The sequence below is a fragment of the Acromyrmex echinatior genome, chromosome 18 (assembly GCF_024713525.1).
Source record: "Acromyrmex echinatior isolate Ae372 chromosome 18, ASM2471352v2, whole genome shotgun sequence".
Lineage (NCBI taxonomy): Eukaryota > Metazoa > Arthropoda > Insecta > Hymenoptera > Formicidae > Acromyrmex > Acromyrmex echinatior.
In genome coordinates, this window is record NC_141869.1 from 4,163,314 (window position 1) to 4,185,787 (window position 22,474).

The 22,474-nt window shown below is 33.5% G+C and overlaps 5 protein-coding genes and 1 long non-coding RNA gene across 9 annotated transcripts in view; 3 read left to right on the forward strand and 3 right to left on the reverse strand.

Annotated features, from left to right (window-relative positions):
* Positions 1 to 13,937, reverse strand: LOC105144884 (inositol polyphosphate-4-phosphatase type I A). 4 transcript variants are annotated; one of them, XM_011054109.2, is made up of 19 exons: positions 13,468 to 13,937; positions 13,330 to 13,391; positions 11,837 to 12,015; positions 10,184 to 10,276; positions 8,164 to 8,319; positions 7,784 to 7,984; positions 7,194 to 7,348; positions 6,943 to 7,115; positions 6,585 to 6,729; positions 6,373 to 6,488; positions 6,212 to 6,298; positions 5,977 to 6,137; positions 5,679 to 5,862; positions 4,519 to 5,600; positions 4,131 to 4,396; positions 3,839 to 4,056; positions 2,896 to 3,215; positions 2,423 to 2,690; positions 1 to 2,193 (listed from the first exon to the last, which is right to left on the reverse strand). In XM_011054109.2, the coding sequence occupies exons 3-19, from the start codon at positions 11,952 to 11,954 to the stop codon at positions 2,061 to 2,063; spliced, it is 3,876 nt and encodes a 1,291-aa protein (XP_011052411.1). In that variant the 5' UTR covers positions 11,955 to 12,015; positions 13,330 to 13,391; positions 13,468 to 13,937; the 3' UTR covers positions 1 to 2,060. The 4 variants fall into 4 exon arrangements, with proteins under 4 accessions (XP_011052411.1, XP_011052410.1, XP_087271726.1 ...); XM_011054108.2 differs by having other exon boundaries at positions 4,131 to 4,435; positions 13,468 to 13,818; XM_087415600.1 differs by having other exon boundaries at positions 4,131 to 4,435; positions 11,837 to 12,032; positions 13,468 to 13,818.
* The window catches only part of LOC105144887 (uncharacterized), a 16,812-nt gene continuing 8,010 nt past the window's right edge, over positions 13,673 to 22,474 (forward strand). The window contains 2 exon segments of the mRNA XM_087415720.1: positions 13,673 to 13,696; positions 13,818 to 13,937. Coding sequence (XP_087271846.1) covers positions 13,673 to 13,696; positions 13,818 to 13,937 — 144 coding nt within the window.
* LOC147906770 (uncharacterized) lies at positions 13,944 to 16,066 on the forward strand. The gene is made up of 2 exons (XR_015548142.1): positions 13,944 to 14,158; positions 15,895 to 16,066. It is a non-coding gene; the product is annotated as an uncharacterized LOC147906770 (long non-coding RNA).
* On the forward strand, positions 14,157 to 15,840 carry mRpL38 (mitochondrial ribosomal protein L38). Its single transcript, XM_011054111.2, has one exon. It carries the CDS (start codon positions 14,579 to 14,581, stop codon positions 15,782 to 15,784), a length of 1,206 nt encoding a protein of 401 aa, XP_011052413.1. The 5' UTR covers positions 14,157 to 14,578; the 3' UTR covers positions 15,785 to 15,840.
* LOC105144939 (uncharacterized) lies at positions 15,830 to 20,168 on the reverse strand. The gene is made up of 10 exons (XM_011054201.2): positions 20,055 to 20,168; positions 18,980 to 19,176; positions 18,778 to 18,882; positions 17,785 to 17,949; positions 17,409 to 17,657; positions 17,002 to 17,138; positions 16,787 to 16,924; positions 16,364 to 16,641; positions 16,079 to 16,243; positions 15,830 to 15,983 (listed from the first exon to the last, which is right to left on the reverse strand). The coding sequence occupies exons 1-10, from the start codon at positions 20,146 to 20,148 to the stop codon at positions 15,880 to 15,882; spliced, it is 1,632 nt and encodes a 543-aa protein (XP_011052503.1). The 5' UTR covers positions 20,149 to 20,168; the 3' UTR covers positions 15,830 to 15,879.
* hig (locomotion-related protein hikaru genki) overlaps positions 20,576 to 22,474 on the reverse strand; it is a 5,882-nt gene continuing 3,983 nt past the window's right edge. The window contains exons 8-10 of the mRNA XM_011054112.2: positions 22,066 to 22,272; positions 21,536 to 21,624; positions 20,576 to 21,415 (exon numbers count right to left, since the gene is read on the reverse strand). Of these exons, the coding sequence (XP_011052414.1) occupies positions 21,299 to 21,415; positions 21,536 to 21,624; positions 22,066 to 22,272 (413 nt within the window). The 3' untranslated portion in view covers positions 20,576 to 21,298. The remainder of the gene's footprint in view (positions 21,416 to 21,535; positions 21,625 to 22,065; positions 22,273 to 22,474) is intronic.

Genomic DNA, 22,474 nt, shown 5'->3' on the forward strand with positions numbered 1-22,474 from the left:
TCAGTTAAAATTAATAATTTATTGAAAACAATTGTCCAACCTGTTGGAATCTACCGTCTATGTTTACGGATATGGTAACGCATTAGTGGATATTCAATTGGGATGGAAATACGGCTACGTGTTTATGTGTTTGGATTCATTTGTATGACAAAATGTTGGATATAATATCGAAATTCCCACGCGCGCACAGACGCGTGTGAAAATAACGTTCTCCCGTTAAATACAACGTCATTCGTTCCCGAATAATATTTATATGATCTCACGATATTTGTTCGAAGTCGATGCTAACGATGCTAATATTACCGAATATTCCATGAGTAATAATATGGCAGAAAATGGCACCGAGCTAATTATTCCTGTAAAGGCGAATAATCGATTCAACGAATACGATAGATTCGAATAGAATTAGATATAACAGAGAGCTTTTGCAATACCGTGTTTTGAATATGATAAACACTAAAAATCACAATGCTGCAACGGATATGATTGATAACTTGTGATTTATTTATAATACAAGCTTTGCGAAATATACCTAGTAAACAAACTATCCGTGGAATTAGCAGATTGGTAACAAATTCTATTAAAAAAATTTAATAGGTTTAATACTCTTTATATTCGCATTAAGTGTTCTACAGCCGGAAGGGCTTATCGACAACATGATAGTAGATTAATGGCAGAAATTGAGCAAAGTCTGTTGAACGCAGATTCTTGATTTCTGCTATCAAATCTGCTCCTACTATCAATCTGCTGTCAAAGTTATGTAAATATTAAATGGAGTTCGTAAAATATTTTCATATATTCGGCTTATTTTTATCACTGTCGTGACTTTCACAGAAGTTTCTTTGACAGATTAAATGGCGTAACGTCTTGTAAATATTAATCCTCCTAAAAGATCCGCACAAATAACAATTCATTTAACAAGAAGTTTACATTGAACACAGATTCTGCTCGATTTCTGCTATCATTCTGCGTCAAACTATAAATAAATCTGCTTGGTTCTTGCCACCAATCTGCTGTCAAATATAAACAAATTCTGTTATATTCTTTGTGACGTTCTATCAGCAGCATATATAGATTCTGCATTAAATTTGTAACCTTCCAGTAGATCTATTCTGTAACTTTTAATAACAGTTCGTTATGCTATCGTTACGCAGCTTTTTCACTATGTAAAATAATTGCGCAACAACATCCCTAGCTAATAAAATTGTAAAAAGTCACAAAATAGGTCTACTGTTGATAAAATTTATCAGTAGACATTTTTTGTTAGCAAAAAATGTCAAAATCTATTCAAGCAAACTTGGCTGTCTGAATATTTATACCAAACACGCGAATTTAGCGTTTATAGTATTCAAGGTGTTTATGATATTGCAAAAACTCGCCAACAATCGCGGGATGGAGTGAAGGGTGAATTGAATCAAAATTAAAAACCTGCACAATAGAAATAGCATAAGAGAAAACAATAGAAACTGAAAGAATTTTCAAAAGATACAAGAGTGGAAGTGACAAAAAAATTTTCATTCTAATCCTATTCACCCTACATTTCCGGCCAGCCCCATTACAATACATATTACGTAAATAATTTACCGCTTATATTTTATAGAACCAAACTCACGTTAATTCACTTCGGTTCTACATTGCAAATCTAGGCAATAATTCACTTAAATTGTGCCTTAGGGATGGGAGAGGGCGTAGCTAATAGCTCTTATGATCGAAAACAAAATATATAAATTTCTATACACAACAATTAGTTGAATCTCAAAACGCGTAAACAAAAAAGCAATCTTAACGAAAAAAATAAAAATAAAAAGCAAACGCAGAAGCTTTTTCTTTTTGTTATCATTGCTACGTCCCTGGTTGGGGCATTTCGTATGCCTAACACTTGCCAATCGCGTGTCCCCAATAAATTCTCTAAAGAATTACGTCACGCATCTTCAGAATTTGCTACTCTGTAACAAGTACTATATACTTAGCACATACTACGGAAGTTAATCCGATTACACAGCCAGAAAGTCAAACTTAATTTTGTGCAATGTGCGTACATAACGCTAATTGGATTCTTTTTAAGTCTGGGCAGATCCGTACGTGCCGGTCGGCGGTCGGTAGAGTCTAGGCAGCGTCAGAATCTGCAAGCTGTTGAACGCATACTTGCGCACACCGATATTCTTCCACGTGTTCTCCCGGCGACAGCCCTCGCTAAAACAGAAAGAAACAATGCATTCATCAGGCATTTTCAAAATAATATATATCAAATAATATAATTCAAAATTTACGAGACAATCCTAATTGCCAATAATATAAAAAAATATTTAAAATTATTTCGTATATTACGCGAGAATAGAAAAATAATTTTTTAAAATTTAATTACGTATAATGATTAATTCGACTCCGTTCAAATATCTTTTTCTCTTCCTTTTACACTTACCTTCGCATACAGTCGAGAGCCCTCATGTACTCGTGTTCAGCCAGATGATATTCCGATGACAATATATTGACTTGTTCAAGAGTGATAGACATACTAGTCCGATCTTTCGCGCTTTTACAGCTGGTAAATCTCAAACCACGCATTCTTCGACATATTTGCGAGGATAATTGCAAGATTTCTACATTCTTATTGACTCTTTCTTGCACACACGTTTTTAAATTCACCATCATATCCGATAATGTGTGGCCCAGAATTGACCTAGCGGCAACTGAAATAAAAAAATATATCAATTTTAGAATCTATTAACAAAAAATATGTAAACAATGCAAAAATCTAAAAGGCGTTCAAAGAAAATATCTTATAAGTTTTAAATATTTTTAAATAATATTTCTTAGATTATTATCTTTACAATAAGCTTAGTTAGTTCTATATACTATGTACTATATACTATATACTATATACTATATACTTACAACGCGTAGATGTAGGTTCCGTTGGTAAATTCAGTTTCTTAAATCTTAAATAATATTCGTTCAATCTATCAAAGTTGTCCATATTGCTTTTCTCCTGTGGTTTTGTGGTGCCAAGGCTCTCGGCTAAGGAAGCCATTTCGTTGATACCGACATTGAAGAACACGGGAGTTACGTTGAACGACAACGTTTGTCTTGAGGAGGGCACTAATGGCAAGAGAGAGTAAATCGCGTCTGGAACCGGGAGGATTACCGTTAGCGCACTTCGCGAGCCTACTACGCGCGGCACAGGAAGCTGGAATGCGTTAGACTTTCCTTCAACTCTGTAAGAATAACATTTGCGTTAGGTGGAAATTTCTTTTTAACTCTTAAACTTCACTATGGAAACAACAATTGGTGTATAGCATACTCAACCCAATTCAATTGTTTATAATTTACATAAAATTAACACGCAGTTATTAAATTTCGATTTCAACGATTGTTAAGTCCGACACTTTCAAGTACTCAGGACATCTAATCGAAGAACAACATCAGAAATAATAAGTATGCTTTCACAGCATACTGATAAAGAAGACATCCCACAGTAACACCGGGGCAAGGATGATATTGCGGAAGAGAATTTCGTAATATTTCCGGAGTGGAAACTATTCTAGACAGAAACGGGAACCGACGAGAGTATTCAGCAAAACGAAAAAAAAAAGTTTGTCAAAACTTTTGTATAGACTTACAGAAAAGTTTCTACGTTTAGAAGAAGTTAAGTTTAAGAAAAAGTTAAATTTAACGAGTCGATTTTACTATAATGCATTTTATACTTAACTATCTAATCGAAATAAAGGAAAACGTTTGCTTGATTAAGCAATGGAAAAGTATCGGAAAAAAACTGGATATGCCATATTGAAAAGGCGTTTAAGGATCAATTAAAAAATGTGATAAAACTTCTGCCTACCTCGGTTGAATGCCGCATCTGGACAGAGTAAACGTAACAGTATGCGTGTCTTCGACCGCTACAGCCATGTCGCCCCACATGTCTATCTCGTCTCCGTAATAGCTAAGAAGGCCTTCAAAGGAGACCAATGGTCCCAGAGTTGTAAGTATTAGCAGAAACATCGGATCGGGTCGTTGACACCATAATTTCGCCATTATGCCGGTTACTAAGGCAGTTAGCTGAAATTTTATGGGGTTATTCTCAAATGTTCTTACATATCTTTCCAAATTGAATAATATAACGATAAACTCACCGCTTGACTAAAGCAAACATCTCGTCTATATCGGACGTTGCATGCGCGTTGCGCCGTTTTTGAATCCTCCTGTACGCGAAATACGGAATGTGTCAGTCTGGCAGTTTTCAGCAGACCGTCCATAGCTTGCCGCAGCTTCTTCATGCTCGGCCTGAGCTCGCTCGTCCAATCGACAATCGACGCGAAGTCTAGGCCCTCAGTAAATTTGTTCCTCTGTCCCGAATTACTTTTGATCACACGCGTCATCGAATCGACTGCTTGGCACACTTCATTGGAAGACGAGTTACGATAAATATCGGTTATCCCTAATAATGTATTATGTTGTATGTCTTTACTACGTTTTACTACGTTTTTACATAAAGAACATTATATAAGGAGACTTCCTTACCTTCCTTTGCCTTGGAGAGCGCTGATTTCTCCAATCCTGGGCTGGACTGCTGCAGCTCGTTTGATTCCTCAAGCAATTTGTTTGATTCCTCACATTTAATACCGTTCTTTGGCTGAATGGTAACGACTTCAACATTATGCCGATTGCTCGGCAAGCAGCCCTTTAAACTCTGCGACCTGCCCAGACTACCTTTGTTACGCAATCGTACGGCTGGACTGCTGCATCTGCCACAGAGAAACTTCACCTTAGACACGAGGCACATGACGCTCGCCTCAATATTCAACTGAGTGAGATCCCACGGCTCCGGCTCATCTGTAGGTTTGTAATAATTTGCGGATGGCGAATTGCACATTTTTTGAGTGTCTAAGAAACGCTTGCATGGATCAGTATCGTTCTTCAAATCTTCCTTCTCGTCGTCGTAGCCTTCCTTTCTTTCGTTGTCGTGATTTCGCTGAATACTCTCGTCAGTTTCCGTTTCTGCCTGTTTAGGATAATCCTCCACATCCGGAAATATTACAAAATTCTCTTCCGCAACGTCGCCCTCTCCGGTGTTATTGTTCGGCGCTTCATTTCTCGAGTACGCTATGGAAGTATACTCGCCATTTCTGATGCCGTTCTTCGACCAGATATCTTGCACGCATTCAGGAGTATCAGGCGTAACGAAATCGTCGAAATCGGGGCTCTTTAAGTCGAAATTAAGTTGCTGCGTGATTCGTTTAAAGGGTGACAAGGATTGATTAATTTTAAAATCCAACGTCAAAGTGTCGTCCGAAGATGAGGTCGAATTCTCCTGAACTTTCGCGACTTTGTACTCTTCCAAAAATGTTAAAGCCTCCTCTACTAAGCCGGGATCCCAGAGACTAAGTAAGATCCTAGTTTTTGTGATCATATCCTCGCATATCGGCAACATGCCACTCGTCTGCTTCTCCTTGGCAAGTTTCATCAAAGATCTCATTGCTTCTACAACGTCCCGGCGTAATTGTTTGATCGCTTGGATCGCGTCATGCGCCATCGTAATTTTGGATGTTCCCTGATATAGCTGATTACTTCGCATAGGCGACTCTTTTAGTGCCTGCACCAATCTGCAGACAAAAAACAATATTACCAAAAACTGTAATTGTATTTTATATACTTTGACGATCATTTGAATAAGGGTGTACCTTATGAGTCCGCCGTTTTTGCTTTTATGGGAATGGGCTGTAAACGCTCCTACGCTAATAAAATCATAAAATCCACATTTGTTCAATGTATCGTTGTGAACCCACATTCGTTGAAGATGTAAATTCAAAGGCGCAAATTCGAGAGTACGGTCGTTCTTACGCGACGACTGCTTGAAATAACTCCCTAAAATGCAAATCATCAAACATTAGAACATTAAATTTTTAGAGACGAGCTAAAATTCATTTTTTCTTTCACGAACATATTGAACTATTTGTTACGAAATAAACATGTACTCACCTTTGTAGGCGGCTAAGTTTTCTTTGGCTTGGGAATACAAATGTAACAAGTGAAGATGACGATCGAGCAATTCGATTTGCTTTGTATGCCATGGCTCTCTCAATTCTCCCATTCCAGCTACCTCTTGTAATAATTCCTTTTCTTCCTGTATCCAAATAGCTCTGCAATTAACCGCGACGTTATTTCACTATGATTTTTCACGATTTTTACTATTTATCAGATGAAATATGCTCACAATAAATGCTGTGGAAATTGGAAACAAAGTTTACTTTCTGCCATAATCTCATGTACGCATATATCACCTCCTAATCCGGAGTGGAATCTACGATAACCAGATCAGATGAGGGCTATAAAATGCATTTATAATAACGTCGATTTATTAGTGTAGAAATTTACCTGTAAGTCTGCACAAATGGATTCGCAAAGAGAAGTTTTAATTGGCCTTGATGTGGGAACTTAATTTTTGTCCCTAATCTTGGAGGTAACGATTGTGAGCGTCTATGTGAAGGCAGCTAAAAAAATGTTTACATATCGATAAGAATTAAATGGTTGTATAAACAAAATAATGACAATTCTGTCTAGAAACACTGATCAAATTAACTTATTACTTGTTGATTATTACTGTTGTATACTGCATTTCGCGATGGTGTACTCTCTGTGCTATTCCCTTTATCCTCGGCTTCCAGATTCCACACATTAATTGTTAAAAATCCAACTGTCGTTGTTTTGGCTGATTTTAATGGTATCCTTAATCTAAAAAAAAATCCAACAAAAATAAAAACAGTTGAAACAACACAATTAATTAAATAATTTTGATACATGCAGTTAATCAAAGAAAATACATTTTCTTAAATATATAAAATTTTAATTTAAAAAAACATGTAATTAAATTAAAAATTTTTAAATTTTATATTCCAATGCAGGATTTTCGAATTTATTAAATCGATATTCACAAATTAGAATTACCTAGGAGTGTCTTGCACTGTACTGAATGTCACTACCGCACTTCCTATTGGAGTTGCGGTTTGGCTGACTCTTTCTCTGACGTCATATGCTGTTATCCTAATTTTCGTTTCAGTGGTTAATCCATCGCTAGCGCGGAAGCTTACCGTAGTTAAGAAATTCGGATTACTACTTCGCTGAAACAGGTCACGAAGAAACTCTTATAGAATTACAACTTGAAGGGGAAACAGTTTTCGAGAATTTTTTGTAGTTACCTCTACAACTTCCGTTCGTGCATACTTAATCCAAGTTTTGGAAGATTTAGACTGTACATCTATCTCTAAAACGGGAGTGGGTGGTCGGCCGTGTCCATCACACAACAGATTGTCGCAGGCTAATGATATCTCGCACATTGGTACTTCCGCTGGATCTGAAAAAAACAAATTCAGTATCCATTCACGAGACCAATGAATACGTCAAATTTTATTTATGCTTCATGCATTAAGCGTGAAACAATAGCGATTCACACAGAATACAATTTTATTATTACGTATACTTGTAGCTGTAATGAACTTTACTAGCTTTAAACAAATGACAAAGTTGTATTCTGCGAAAAACATTGCAATGATATTTTATTAATAAAAATTCAACAAAAATATCTCTCAAATCCTGCATTAATTAACTCCACGAATTTAATATTAAATTTGTCAGTAAATTTTTAATTTAATTTTTGTCAAATTTTGCTTAAGTAATCTAAGATTAAAGAGCTTACAATAATCAATATGCTAAAGAAGGCGTGAAAAAAATTGTGCGTTCCCCAGACAAGAAAAAACTTTCAATTTTGAGACAATTAAAGCGTTCACACCTGTGAAGGTCCCGCGCTGCAGCCGCAACATCTGTATATCGGTGTCGTGTTTGTGCCCGCTGAAGGCCTCGATGCGCTGTCGCAACGATAACAACTGGCTCCGCATACACTCGTAGCTGGCCAGCTGCAGCGCCTGCAACCAACTGTCCCGTTCCTCGGCCGTGTTGGCGCCTAACTGTTGAAACAAGCCTCCGTCGAAAACTGCAACATTTTTCCCTTTCTGTGCTTTTTAACGTCGCTTTGCATGCTACGTGAAAGCGAGATAGGCATGCACACATGCAGATGACGACGAGTATGTCATCAATGCATCGTGACAGTGATAAGGAAGAAAGAGAGGAGAGGAAAGGAAAATACAAGAAGCTACAAATGATGATACTTGCCTATGCTGAATCCGTAAGGAACCTGATTGCTGGACGGATCCACACGAACCGTACACTGTTCCAGTATGATCACTCCTAGCGGCTCCGACCACTGTTCCCGCGATTTGAAATAGAATAGAAGGTTGCCTCGCAGTCTGCACCATCGTTCGAGACTTACTGCACAAGAGAAGCAAAGCAGCAGCGGCTTAAGCGCGATCGTTCATATTGGGATATTTTCATTAGAGAGGGGATTTCTGTGAGCGATAATAAGCGGCAGAAAAAGAAACAGAGGAAGAGGAGGACAATATCTTTTGCATCCGTTTGGTTCATTATGGACATTCTAGCGATTAATGATCATGTTTTTCGAAAGAGCTTATCAGTCGCATCGAAACAGTCATTAATAATAATGTGCAAATAAAGATCAGGCTCTCCAAATAAAGATCTGTTAAAGATTTATTAGCAATTGGACTTCAGTTTACTGCGCTTGAGAATACTGGTTAATATTAATAAAGAACATACCTACGTGTCCTCTTCTGATTTTAATAAGCTGTGGATATATAATATTAAAATATAGATAAAACATGAACCACATATTTTTTATAAGTACTTTCTCGTGCGTTCAAAAAAATAAAATTCTCTCTTGAAAAGAATTGATTTTTCCTGAGTGAAAATTGTCTAAATGATCAAAGATACAAAAAAATGTTTTAAATAAAAGTTAAGTGATTTCAAAAGTATTTTATAGTAATGATTTAAAAATTATAATAATAAAAAAAATAATAGTGATTTAAAAAATATTTTATTTATAAAAAATTAAAAAAATTGTTTATTCTCTTAACACATGCACACATAAAAAATAAAGAATAAAATAAGAAAGCACTTAAAAAAATATGTATCTCTTATTTTTTTCTTATATATTGAAAGCTTATAAAAATTGGAAGGGAACATTTGATTATGTTCCCAGATAATCGTGACAAGATTATTTTTTTTCTTATAGTTTACATAAAATATTATGTTCTTCCGAAAATACATGATTTCTCATGAGATCGATTACCCTTATCATTCCATCACATTACGTCACTGTGGTCTTTGATTTCTACTATATTTATTCTTTTCATTAAAATCAATGCGATTGATACGCTCTTGAATTACAGGTATTTACAAATACAAGCACTAAAAACAAGATTCTTACATGCTACGTAAAGATATAAATGTAAAATGTATACAAGTATTTAAAAAATATTTTCTACTTATTTTCTTTAAATTTAAAACGCTGCGGGTCTCGTGAACGGTGGATTAAATCAAAACTTCTACGTTATTTTTCCTTATTTTTCCTTATTTTTCCAGAGTTTCTATCGAAAAATGCACACAACATGCGAAACATTTCATTTCACATGCAATTCTCGATTTACCACCGAAAGCGATCTTTGTCTTGAATTTATCAAGCTTTCGCACTTAATTAACTTTTTAAAAAAATAATCCCACAATCTATATAATACTGAGATATTAATTGCTGATAACAATTTAAATAATGCAAACCAAAAGACAAATTACAAAATATTATAGCTGTGAGAGTTTGTTAATATTGAGAATTTTCGTTTTTATTCCGATAAATCGAGAATCAAGCGCTCAGTAATAAATTCACTGCATGCAAACATTACATATTAAGCAAAAAAGTCAAATTAATAATTTTAGTGTAAAAATTAGATACATATTAAATACGAAAGAATAGAGATGTTAAATTAATTTCCGAGCTGAAAATTTGGATATTTTATTTATTCGTTAGATTATCTAATTTTCCTTATCCAATCTTTGTTTCAATATGCCATAAATAAATTGCGAGATTGATCTCACTGAAGCGTGCGTCGAACTCTTGCAAGTGTTTTTTAAGTGTCGAAGGAAATGCGTCCACACACGTTAATCAAGATTAGTCGGGCCGTCAAAGAGCGTGTTAATCGCGTTAAAAATTGTGAAGTAGGAGCGTGGAGATGGTTTCCAATAAGTATGTATCATATTACAGCAAAATGCACTCGGGCAAATGTACCTTTGCTCAAGCCGGCAGTAACGCAATTGAGATCTCGTAGACTTTTATGCGACCTTCCTTTCTGATTTTTGTTCTCGGATTTTTTACCTGTACCTGAAAATTGCACGAGATTGCTAATAGCCGCCACAACGACATCTTAATAAAGTAAAAGGGCAAGGAGAAAGAGCAGCGAGTGAGTTAATTTAACTGTTGCGATTATATGTCAGGTCGTATCGATTTATAACAAATCGCATGAAATGTAGGTTTCTGCGGATCTCTTTGTTATCAGTTTATTAATATCTCGTTAATGAATGATTATTTTTATCGTCGTCAATTCATAGAAAGAAGGAATAGATATTATCTTTAAATAACTCTTTTGATTTTATTTTTTGACGAATTCTCGTTGTTATTAGAACATTTCTGGCTCGTAATATTAAAAAACATCATTTAGTTATCTATTTTTTACTCAGATATCTTAGTATGTATTTAATTTAGAGTAGAATTTTAGATAATGTAGGATAAGGTCGTAATTTCAAATATGATATAATTGAACAAAATTAAAGGCCTATTTTTTATCAAAAAACTCTTTGAATTACACGGTGCGATAAGTTAAAATGAGATAAGTTAAAATGAAATAAAAAATATATGTTTATTTTTATTTGAACTTATTGCACTGGATTTATTGCATTATAGACCAGTTCAGAGAGTTTACCGATAAAAACAGACGTAAGATTTTTTTTAGTTTCAAGTTCGATGGTCTTTTTCCATTTTGGTACCTCTTTAAGGTACTCCCTCTACATGATGAGATTAGAATTATCAAACTTGAACCTCGGAAATCTTCAAATTTTACTTTCTTGTGAATTGTACCGTGTTCGAAATTGTATCACCTCACCTTATAGTTTTAAATTAATCGAATAGACTTCGTTCTATTCTTGATACCTTCACGAAGTTTCTAATGCTAACGTCATTCAATGTATGACAAAACAAATAGTCTGCTTCGTGCAAAGCCATGCCGTAATACGAAAGAACAGAGAAACAGGATAAATTATCAGTCTCTCCGCTGATGTCATGGGGCATCGAATAAGTCAAATGGAACAATTCATAGGAGCCGATAAAATCTCTTTCGTGCAACATATTCTATCATAATGTAACATTTAATAAATCGTTAAGGGTATATGAGCCTAAATATCAAACAATTCCAATCAATAAATATAAAAAGACTTCGAACGACATTAATGAATCATGTCTCTTTTATTACTAAAACAAAGCTAGAACCAAATGCAGCCATTTTTGTAAATACTTGTAAGGCTAAATATTATATCCATTTTTATAATAAATTTTTCAAGAATGTTAATTGCGAGACAGACAAGTTCTCAAGTCTTCAAGTCTCTCTATCCTACAGTCAATCAACAGACTTGAAAATTTTTCGTACCACAAAAACGGACAAATGTAATAATAGTCTAATACGTTCGATAATCTGAATCGTAAGATCTTCTATAAAGGTCTCTACGTCAAACAATAAAGAATAAAGAATTTTTAGAAATTTATCGTCAAGCCTTGAACAAAGAATAATCATGCATCGGTAATCATTCACCAAGATAAATTCTATCGCTATAATTGATCTTATAATTTGAAGAGGTATTTATTGCGTTTGTGGACGTTCCAAGAACTCACTTTCCGTCCTGCGAAAGAAGCCTTCTTGCCGTTCTCTTACGTACAGGATACCCTCTTTCTCGAATTTTTGCGAAGGCTGCGTAGCCAGAGTCAATAGCTCCTGCTTATTGAATCTCATCTTGCGCAGGCAATCAAGCCGACATATTTACAGTTTTCGCTGCTTACTTGTCTCTTATATACTGGAAGTTGAAAAAGTCTTTAAAAACCATCATGCATCCTTGAAATTTCGTTGCAATGCAACTATTATACAATCTTGAGAACTAACATTCTTTTTCTCTATCAATTCTGTATTAATTTAATTTTAAAATATGTTGAATTTAATTTACAAATATGTAAGCATAACAAGAATTGATGCCTTATATTTGGTATACATTTTATATTACCCATTCATGACTTATAGCAGTACACTGAGAAAAATGTCTTGGTTGTAACAACAAGAGGCACAAACAAATTGCGGCCTAAATTATACTAATCAGAAATATAATTATTTATCGTAATTAAATTTCTGATTATCTCGATTAGAAGCTTGATAAAAAGTGTCTGATTTGTACACGACTGTTAAACTCATAATATCAAATTATATCCAATTTTAATTATTTATAATCATTTCTATTCATCGTCACTGTTTTTATTCAATATGTATTATCATTAATTTATAAATAATTAAACAGTGGAGTTAAACAATTTAATTCAAGAAAATTTATTAAATTTGAGTCAAATTTAATTAATTATTTAAAGGTATATGTTAATATGGACTTTAAAAGGACTAATTATAGAAATAGATTGATTTACATTTTGATATACATAAAAGTAAAAAATAACAAAATTATTTAACTCAAAAGATTGGGTTGCCATTGCTTCTTTGATATGTAATAGTAAACCTTTATAATTTATCGAATCTATCAGAATTTAATACAATCAATCTTCTCGATATAAGAAATATAACTTTCAAAATAGTATAAAGTATAAACTTCAACATTTCAAAATATATCTTTAGTCTGATCGTATAATAAGAACTTCAACTATAAAACACAATATTCTTAGAAAGTTATATGAATGTCAAATAATGTTCAAGTAACATTCTAGGAATATAGGAATGAGTACTCCTAATTTCAATTGAGTTAATCAATAAGGTATCTTTACTTTTGAATCTTTGATATATATATATATATACACACACAGATCTTTCATATCTTGTAAATTTCTTTCTTTTGAAATACTAGAAACAGCTAATATTCTTTCTTTTTTTTTTTAAATATATAACTTCATAAATACTTTCTAAAGATGTTAAAGTAAGCTATATATAAGAATCATTTAATAATTTTGGTATACTTGTAAAAATTATGAAAATTAACAGGGAATGACTAATAATGTAAAGAACCAAAAACCATCGTGCGTAGGTACTAAGAATTAACTAGGAACTAATTCATTAACCGAGTCACAAATTTATTCACGGAAAAACAAAGGCTTATAAAGAGGAGGGAGAGACGTACCATTTTTACAGATGGATCACTGCTCAAAATTCCTCTCGCTGTCATCGGCATTGCGGCACGCTCTAAAAGATCAAAATACGATTGGAAAACGGTAATCGGCAACACGGTATCGAAAAATTTCTACATTCGCTCACTCACGCCGACGGTAGAATGCTGAATTCAGTAGCAACGGGAATCCAGGGTATCCAGGCTCGCCCGTTCTCGCGAGGAAACTCGCAGTCGCGCATCGGGGAATCCCTGTCAAAAACCAACCGTGTCCCGCACCGCCGTACCCCACGGACAGTTCATTCCCGTCGCGTTATCGGTGCAAATTAATCTTAAGCCGACGGGACGCACGTGCGACATGGAGAACGAATCGGTCGGGATCGTACGGACGTCCGATTCGCGCGGCAACGTTAACGCATCGCGGGCGAGACTTTAAGGCGTGAAAGGCAAACATAGCGGTCGGCGATGTGACGAAGTAACGGGCATCGTGTCCACACTGACAGCAACTGAGAGGCAATCAGAGCAAATCAGAGACGATAAGAACCACTACCGTGTACCGGAGTTCACCGGAGTTCACCGGAGTGCGACGTGCGAGTACGATCTGTGCTCTGTGCAACTGGGTGGTGAGTGGTCTCGTTTTCTTTGCTGTTTTTCGAAAAATTCTGACACCATGGCACCATCTACTAGCCGATCATGAGTTCTTGATCAATAAGTCGAATATCGATAGATGATAATGTCAGGTCTGATATCAGAGTGCATTTCATTTGGCACTTACTACGTTCGCTAGCGTTATTAGAATATTCATAATTTAATTGCTCAACACTTAATGAATCTGCTCACTTTTGTAAGTTTTATCTCATTCCAAGATACACAATCGACTCTCTAGTAGAATTTCTTTGAAAGAACATATAAGGTGTAATTGTATCTTAAAAGTGTAGTTGCATATAATCTTGATCCTAACCTCATTCTGGTCTAACCTAGAAGGTTTCTAGTTTGATCTATTTTCTTTTGGATTTTCGTCAATATTATATTTAATTATATCTGATTATATCAAAAAATTGACAAAATTATTTTAAAAAATCGACCGAACGTCATCCAAGCGTTGTATAAACTCAAGGAGAAGTCAAAGGCGCACAACTCCCACCGATCGGTGGAAATCGCTTTTAAAAGGAAGGTTTTCATCAACGTTAATAGATAACAGAATGTATTATTGAGCATTTAGCTTGCGTCGGATACGAGTGTATGTACATACATCTGTCGCGACATGTCTGTTAAGCTTTTGCGCTATCTCGTCAGCGACTTTATTCCGAAAGGTCAACATGTTCGTCACGGCCATCGGATACGAGGAAAACCACCGACGATCGCCCGTACCTTGAAACAGCGTCTCGAGGAACTGAATCGAGAAGACCCGACTTTGGATTTCAAGGTGAACATTGGTTATCTGGTGACCAAGACCACCAGACGCTCGATAACGAGCGATTGGATGAACATGATCATAGCACGCAGGAACAACGCCGAGCTCGAGAAATCGTCGCGCGCCAGGAAGCTGTTGGTGGATCTAAAGATAGTGAAAGAGGACTGGCTACAAATGGATGGGCCCTCTCACATTCATAGAATAGCGAAGCACTATGGCATTTACAATGATCTGTACGGAGACGCTTACTTTATGCCAGTAGTCCCACTGAACGTAAGCTACGATCTAGAGGATGACAAGCTGGTAAAGGTTTACACCGGTAACGTGATCAAGCCAAGCGAGGCTTCTAAGGCACCTGATGTAACATACAATGCAGAGGATGGAACACTGTGGAGCCTGATAATGTGTACGCCAGATGGTAACTTGACCAGTAAAAACAATGAATATTGTCACTGGTTCATCGGCAATATTCCTGGGAATCGTTTGAAGGAAGGAGAAGAGTTAGTGGATTATCTGCAACCAATAGCGCCATATGGCATTGGCTACTGCAGATACATCTTTGTGCTTTACAAGCAGAATCATAGCATAGATTTCTCGGAATACAAGAAAGCTAAGCCCTGCTTGAATTTGGAGGACCGTAACTGGAGAACGCTGGACTTTTATAGAAAATATCAGGACCAATTGACTCCTGCTGGTTTGGCGTTCTTCCAGTCAGATTGGGACCACTCGCTAAAGGAATTTTATTACAATACGCTAAAAATGAGAGTACCGATATTTCGGTATAATTTCCCTAAACCATATATAAAGAAGCAAACGTGGTTTCCTTTGAAGGAACCCTTTAATATTTATTTGGATAAATATCGCGATCCCAAACAAATAAAAAAGGAATTTCTGTTGAGAAAATTGAAGAAGGTTCATCCCTTCGACGGGCCAGAGCTATCAAGAAGATTCCCATTGGCTCATCTTGATAGAAAATATATACCCTCCTGGCTGAAATTCGAGATAATAAAGAAGACGCTGGGATACGGTCATGTTAACGACCTCGATGAATACTAGATTTATACTGATTGATAATGCAGAATATTATACAATAAATAAAAATTGTTTTCAAATGTTGCATTTTATTGTGATGAGCGTTGACGCGATAAATTCTATTCCGGTTTCAGATGTGCCTCTATAATTTGCCTGCTGTGATACTTGATGTCTGCTCGCGTTGGAATAGCAACGTCGACCATCTCATGTTCAACCAATAGTCCTGTAAATTCGTATGGCTTGTATGGAGATATTTTGTAAGTCGATAAAAAATTATTAAAGCTGTACAGTTTACAGACAAAAGAAGAGATGATTTACCAATCGGTTCTTCTTCGCCAGTCCCGAATATCAAATTGGAATTATAATTCGATACATAGGTATGGTAGAGATCTCGGGCTTCATCTTCCTTCTCTTCTAGCGCGAAGTTACTAATATTGAAGAGAATGTTTATTTTTCGGTTGATTTTAACTAGCAGCGCTAAAACTGTGAAACCGATACATTACGGTTTAATTAATTATTATTTCTATCGTAATTCCTATCTTAACATTTTAAGGAACAGAGAAAGATTTGAATTGATATTTAATTAATTATAACTTTTTTTACCATCTGTGTCCATTCGTTCGATTTCTATTAACGCGTCGTGATCTTCTATATCTTCTTTATCATTAATTATCAATTCTTTCTTATTCCCGTCTTTGACCGGTTTCTTCATTCCTTTTTGTTTGTTGACACAAAGCAACATTGTATTCATATTCTGTAAGGCCGCTCTGATATTTGTGAGTAATTCGCCGTGAGCTGTTATCTGTTCCTTAAGATTTTTCTCACGTTTCTTCTCGATTTTAATTTGTTCCAATATATCTTGCGTACCGTTTATCTTAAATCTGAAAAATATCGCGTTTTCAAATTATCAATTCGTTAATGAGATAAAAAACTGTGCCTACTGGAGAAAAAGATTAATCATATTATTCCTTTTTTAATGTATTAATTATACTCAATGCTTCGTCATAGTTTGTAGCAATTATTTACTGTTCTTTTGTGGAATACTTGAGACCCTCGAGAACTTGTAACGCCTGATGTTTTTTGCTTAATAAAATCTCACGGTTCTTTATATTGATGTCTAATCGCGCTAGCAAAGCTATTCTGTGTTCAGATTGATTTTCAAACCTGATTGCAGGAAGAAAATATTTTATATAGCAACTGTAGATATTATTATAAAATATGTAGAATGTAAAATAGAATACCTTGATAGTAGATCATGATATGAACGCACGAGTAAAACGTCTTTCACTTCAGTGCAGATATTTTCCAAATGTGCTAATTGATTTTCTAATGTTTTGTTAAATAAATCGGTATCTCTTTTCGTAAAAATGTGATCGCTCTATAAATAAGAAAATATTTGAATGTGTGAACCTCTTCATTATACAAATCATTATTATAAAGTAGTATATTTGTAAAACTCTAGAAGCTCTATAAACAGCACATTATGTCAGCATGTATAAAGTTGTTAATTAACATGAATATTTTTTGCTAAAATTTTATTATAAAATTTTACTATATCTTTATAAAAATCTTTTCCACGATTTTTGCCATAAAGAGGGACTAATAGCTCTATACAATTTTTATTTGTAATAAGAGTAATTTTATTCACCTCAACACGCACTAATGACTGTGCGTAAGCCCACAAATCCTTCACCTGACTGTTTACAATACTCAACATTTGTTCTCTAATTTTCATATTATGCCAGACAACTCGAGACATTCGTTTATATTTTTGTCTAATGTCGTCCAAATTCTCCGTTGCTAGTTGACCCATCACTGTCACCTTCAACATCACTTTGCATTGGGAAGATTGGTTCTCTTTCAAAATATTCATTAGGGTATCGAAAAATGTCGCGTCCTACAAAGATTTCGTAAGAGTAAAAATGATGCAGTCATATAAAAAAAAATCTTTGAATTAGATTCCTTATGTTTTTGAGATAAAATACTGTCTTTGAAAATTAATAATGCGACAATCACAGATTTACTTTTTTCAAGATATTTAGCATCGACCAATATGTAGCATATATGTCTTTTGCTGCGTCATATTTTACGATGGACCGCTGTAATTGTGCTACCAATCGTTGCTGCTCGCAGTTCGGTCGATATTCGCTTTGCTCTTCGAGTTCAGTTGAAAGAATGTGATGTTCCAGCTTGTCATTCAGCGAACGAGCAAATCTTTATGGCTCAAAGTTAGCGCAAAACGAGTATACAAATCTTAATATTTCATATTGAATATATACATAAGAAACGTCATTATTGCGATATATTAATACATGCTCTAATGCGCTTATAATCTTATATATATATATATATATATATATATATATATATATATATATGTATATATATGAACTGTAAGGATGGGCAATAACTTTGGCCACCTGGAGCATTTCCGTCATTTTTAGAGACATGAAAATATTTTAATTACGTAAATTTTATGATATCAAAAGGATCATAATATGATAATAATAACTTTTTTATGGATGGAGGCACTTTGGAGATTTTAAAGCTACTTCTATTTTTTTAAATAGAATTATGTTTTTTTTTACATAATGTGATTCATCTAATTAATTTGTAAAAGTAGACTTATAAAAAAAATCAATAGTATATGAAATATTTATTTATATTTTATTTTAGCACATATTTTGATATAAAATATAAGATATCTTGTAAAATATCAATTTTTTAACAATCATAACACTTTATGTATCGAATAATGAGACGAATCAATTATTCTTCCGCCCACAGAAAAGTTATTATTAGCATTATATTATGACGCTCTTATAATAATACTAAATATATATAACTTTTGTATTAAAATATTTTTATATCTTTAAAAATAGAAGATATACTTTAGATAGACAAACATTATTTCCCTTCCTTTTACTCTATATGTATATATTAAATATTTAAGTATTTCGCTAATTATTATTCTAATTGCTTAAATATTTATTATAATGCGTAAGGTCAGGTTTTACCTGTAATTCGATGCCTCGCTTCAATCTTCTCTTTTTCTTACAGTAAAGTTTGTCCAAGAGTCGTTGTTTCAAATTACAATCTTGAAATATTGCCGCATAAATTTCCTAAGATATTTTTCATATTGTAGGGCATTAGAAAACTGTCCGCGAAAAATATGAATTATTTAAAAAAAATTCAAAATCAATGCTGGTCTATTCTTACGAATGGTTTTAAGTGTTTGACCGCCAAGTAGACTTTTTTATGATCGGCTAGTAATCTCAGAATAGGCTGTTTACCATCGCGAAGATGACTAGCAATTTCATAATGTCTCTTAACATCGACATCTAGAGACGTGATTTTCCTGGATACTATTGATTTCAATTTCGTTGCTTGCGATAACTGTAGCTCCTCATCGCGTGCTGGGCATATCAAAACAATTGCACATATAACTATTTAGAATCTATGCATTCTTTACTGAGCTATTTTGAAATGAGCTTTATTTCAGAAATGTAAAAAATGGATTCTTGCACAATATTCTATGTAATCTATATTATCTGTATCTAAAAAAATACTGTTTTTGTCTATTGACATCAAAATATTAAGATAAGATAAATAAGTTTCATTTGCAAAAACAATTAATTCTCTAATATCATCATATAATTTAATATTAGTGAAAAAAGTTCTCATAATAGTTTATAATATTTTTAATTTTTTATATTTTAAAATTATAAAGATTTTTAAAAAATGCAATCTCTTAAATCTTTTTAAATTTTATAATTTTTTTTTTAAATTATAGAATGAAACATCTTAGTATTTCAAAATTTACATATTTACTCACATACACATCCTTAAAAAAAAGTGGCATAGTAAAAAAATAGGCAAAATTAAGAAATTAAAAAATTGTTCTATTTTTTAGAAAACTGATTTTTCTTTGTTTATTAAAATCGGTGAGGGATAGTTTCTCAAGTTCCCTTGTGAGTGTATAAAGAATTCTAGAAAATGTGTAACATTTTTTAGTATTTCTGAAAAGTATTTCAATTTATACTTAAAAAATCAAAGAAATTTTCTAATAAAATTATACAGGAATTTTTAAAAATTCTGAAATTTATATAGTAATTTTGAAAAATTATACTTATAAAGAATTTAAAAAAAATTTTTTTACGGATATAATTTATTTTAAATGTAAAATACGACTATTAAGATATAATTCTAAGATAATTTTTTTCTCTATTTAATTCAGTTAAAAATAGAGCGAATATACATCTATTCAAATTTGTAATTTTAAATAATACTTAACCATGCAATTTCAGAATTCCACGATAACGATTTATTTTGTCCCTGATAAGCCATGTGTCCACACGTATCTCTTTAGGAATTTTCGCACGACCCATTTTTATGATGTTCCTTGGTCTTCGATAGGTTGTAGCATCGAATATTAAACATCACGTTACAGACAAGCGAAGAAACTGTCATTATCCGATTAATTGCGTGCTGCATACTAATTATCTAGTTATTATCATGGTTATTATCATGTTATTATGACAACGAGAATAACGAGAACAGTAATTACAGGTATGCAGTATATAACTTCACGCACATAACTACCTTTGTACATACATATACAGGGTTGGCCATATTCGACGGAAAGATCTGGCAACACTTTTTTTTTTAAATGAACAGCAAAAAATGTGTTTTTTTCCCATGATTGAAAAAAAAACATCTTTCCGTCGAATATGGCCAACCCTGTACATACGTACAATTAATTTAAAGAAGCTGTTTTATTTGAAGTTGGCAGGCACAACTTAAATAATAAAATAATTATATTAATTAAAACTATTTTATTTTTCTACTTATATTTCAGACTAATATATAAATGTTATAATTAGTTATTAAATGCTATACAAATCGTAGCACTCACAGATCTTGATTGTGGATAATTTTTATTCCATTTATATATATATATTTTTTTTTACATAATTAAAAAAATTATGTAAATATTTATATGAAAAATTTATAATAAATAAAAATTACTTGTAATTTTTGTTGTAACTATATGTCATTAATAAAAACCGCTTAAAACGCTCATTAACATCTATGTTCTGTATCGGAAGAAAATGACGTGTTTTAGTATTAAAAATAAATAGAAATGATCGTGGGAAAATGTTTATTAAGAGTATATTAAGAAAAGGGGATTTTATTAAAATCGTTGTACGTCTGGAAGAGAATTAACAAAATACTGTGGTCATTCCATAGTCTACGTTTAACGCAAAATGTTCTTTTCAGTGATCTACTCATGATTATTTGTCGATTCGGTAAATTGTAACTGTAACTATATTCATCGTCCAATAATATCATTAACTTTACGTAATTAGTCTACACTTCAAAACAAAGTGAGTGCTTCACATTTCAATGTTTCTCTTAGAGTGTATTGATGCACATTGCTACCCGTATAATAAATATCGAATTTGTCATGTAAGATAAAATGGCGCAGTAATCCGTGAGAGACTCTTGAGAATTAAATGAGAGAACTCGTGTTCGCTCTCACACCTCTTTGTAAGATCGACAAGGTGGCGGTGGTGCGCTCCAAATGCCATTTTCCCGACACGATGGTTTTTTCACTGGTTCCAGAGGAGTCACATAGCCAGGCGAACATGTTACCTATTTTATACATTTCAAAATTACAATAATTTTAGAAAATCTAACCATTCATACAATCTTATTATATTTATTATATATGATGATAAATTAATGAATCAAGCAAAAAAAAATTAAAATCACCTGTATGTTATCTCCTGGTTTGTACCAAAACTTGAGAGGTGCAATTCGGCCATGAGGTGGATCACCTGGATAAGGACACCTTACCTTACCTAGAATATTATAATTTGTTGTTTAAAATTTTTTACAATTCCAAAAACATGAAGAAAAACATAACATTAATTTTTTAGTGTTATTTTTATCATGCACGGAAAGAACAGTTAGAGGCTGGAGTATGTACATAAAAAATTAGGCCAATTACAGATTAAGATAATTATATAAGAATTTAAATATTTTAATGCTATAAAAGATTTTGATATTTTAGCAACCAGTTTAAGTGTTCAATATGATTTATAGATTATACTGTACAACAATAATTATTTTCAGATATGTATTCAGTTAAATTTTTTAGATATTTCAACGCAAAACTGTTCTTTTCATGTAAAATTACAAAACAAAATTAAAGTAGCGCAATTTTTTCACGCTAATTAATGCAGGATTATCAACTGTACTTCAAATATTATATTATAAAATTTAACTATATAGACACTCACATATAGGTGGATCGTGAGACCAAGTACCATTTTCAGTGCATATGGTAACTGCTTCTCCTATTAATTGATGGCCTGGTTGACAGGCGAATCTCACTAAGGCTCCGGCTTTGTATGTTCGGCCATGATTTGACTGTTTTTTGTTAGTATATCGCGATTGCTCTACGATGCGTCCACTTTGTGGCGTTTCCGGTACAGGACAAGTGATCTCTATAAAAACATCTTTTATTAACTACGATATTTCTGTTAAAATTAATTATAACTGATTACACTTAACTGATTTTGCAAGAAGAATCTTTTTTTAAGCATTACACTCTTTCAGTTAAGAAAAGTTAAATCTAAAAATAATTTTAGCCGAGCATTCAACTCGATTGATTCAAACGTTTAAACTATGTTGCAGTTTATCGAAAAA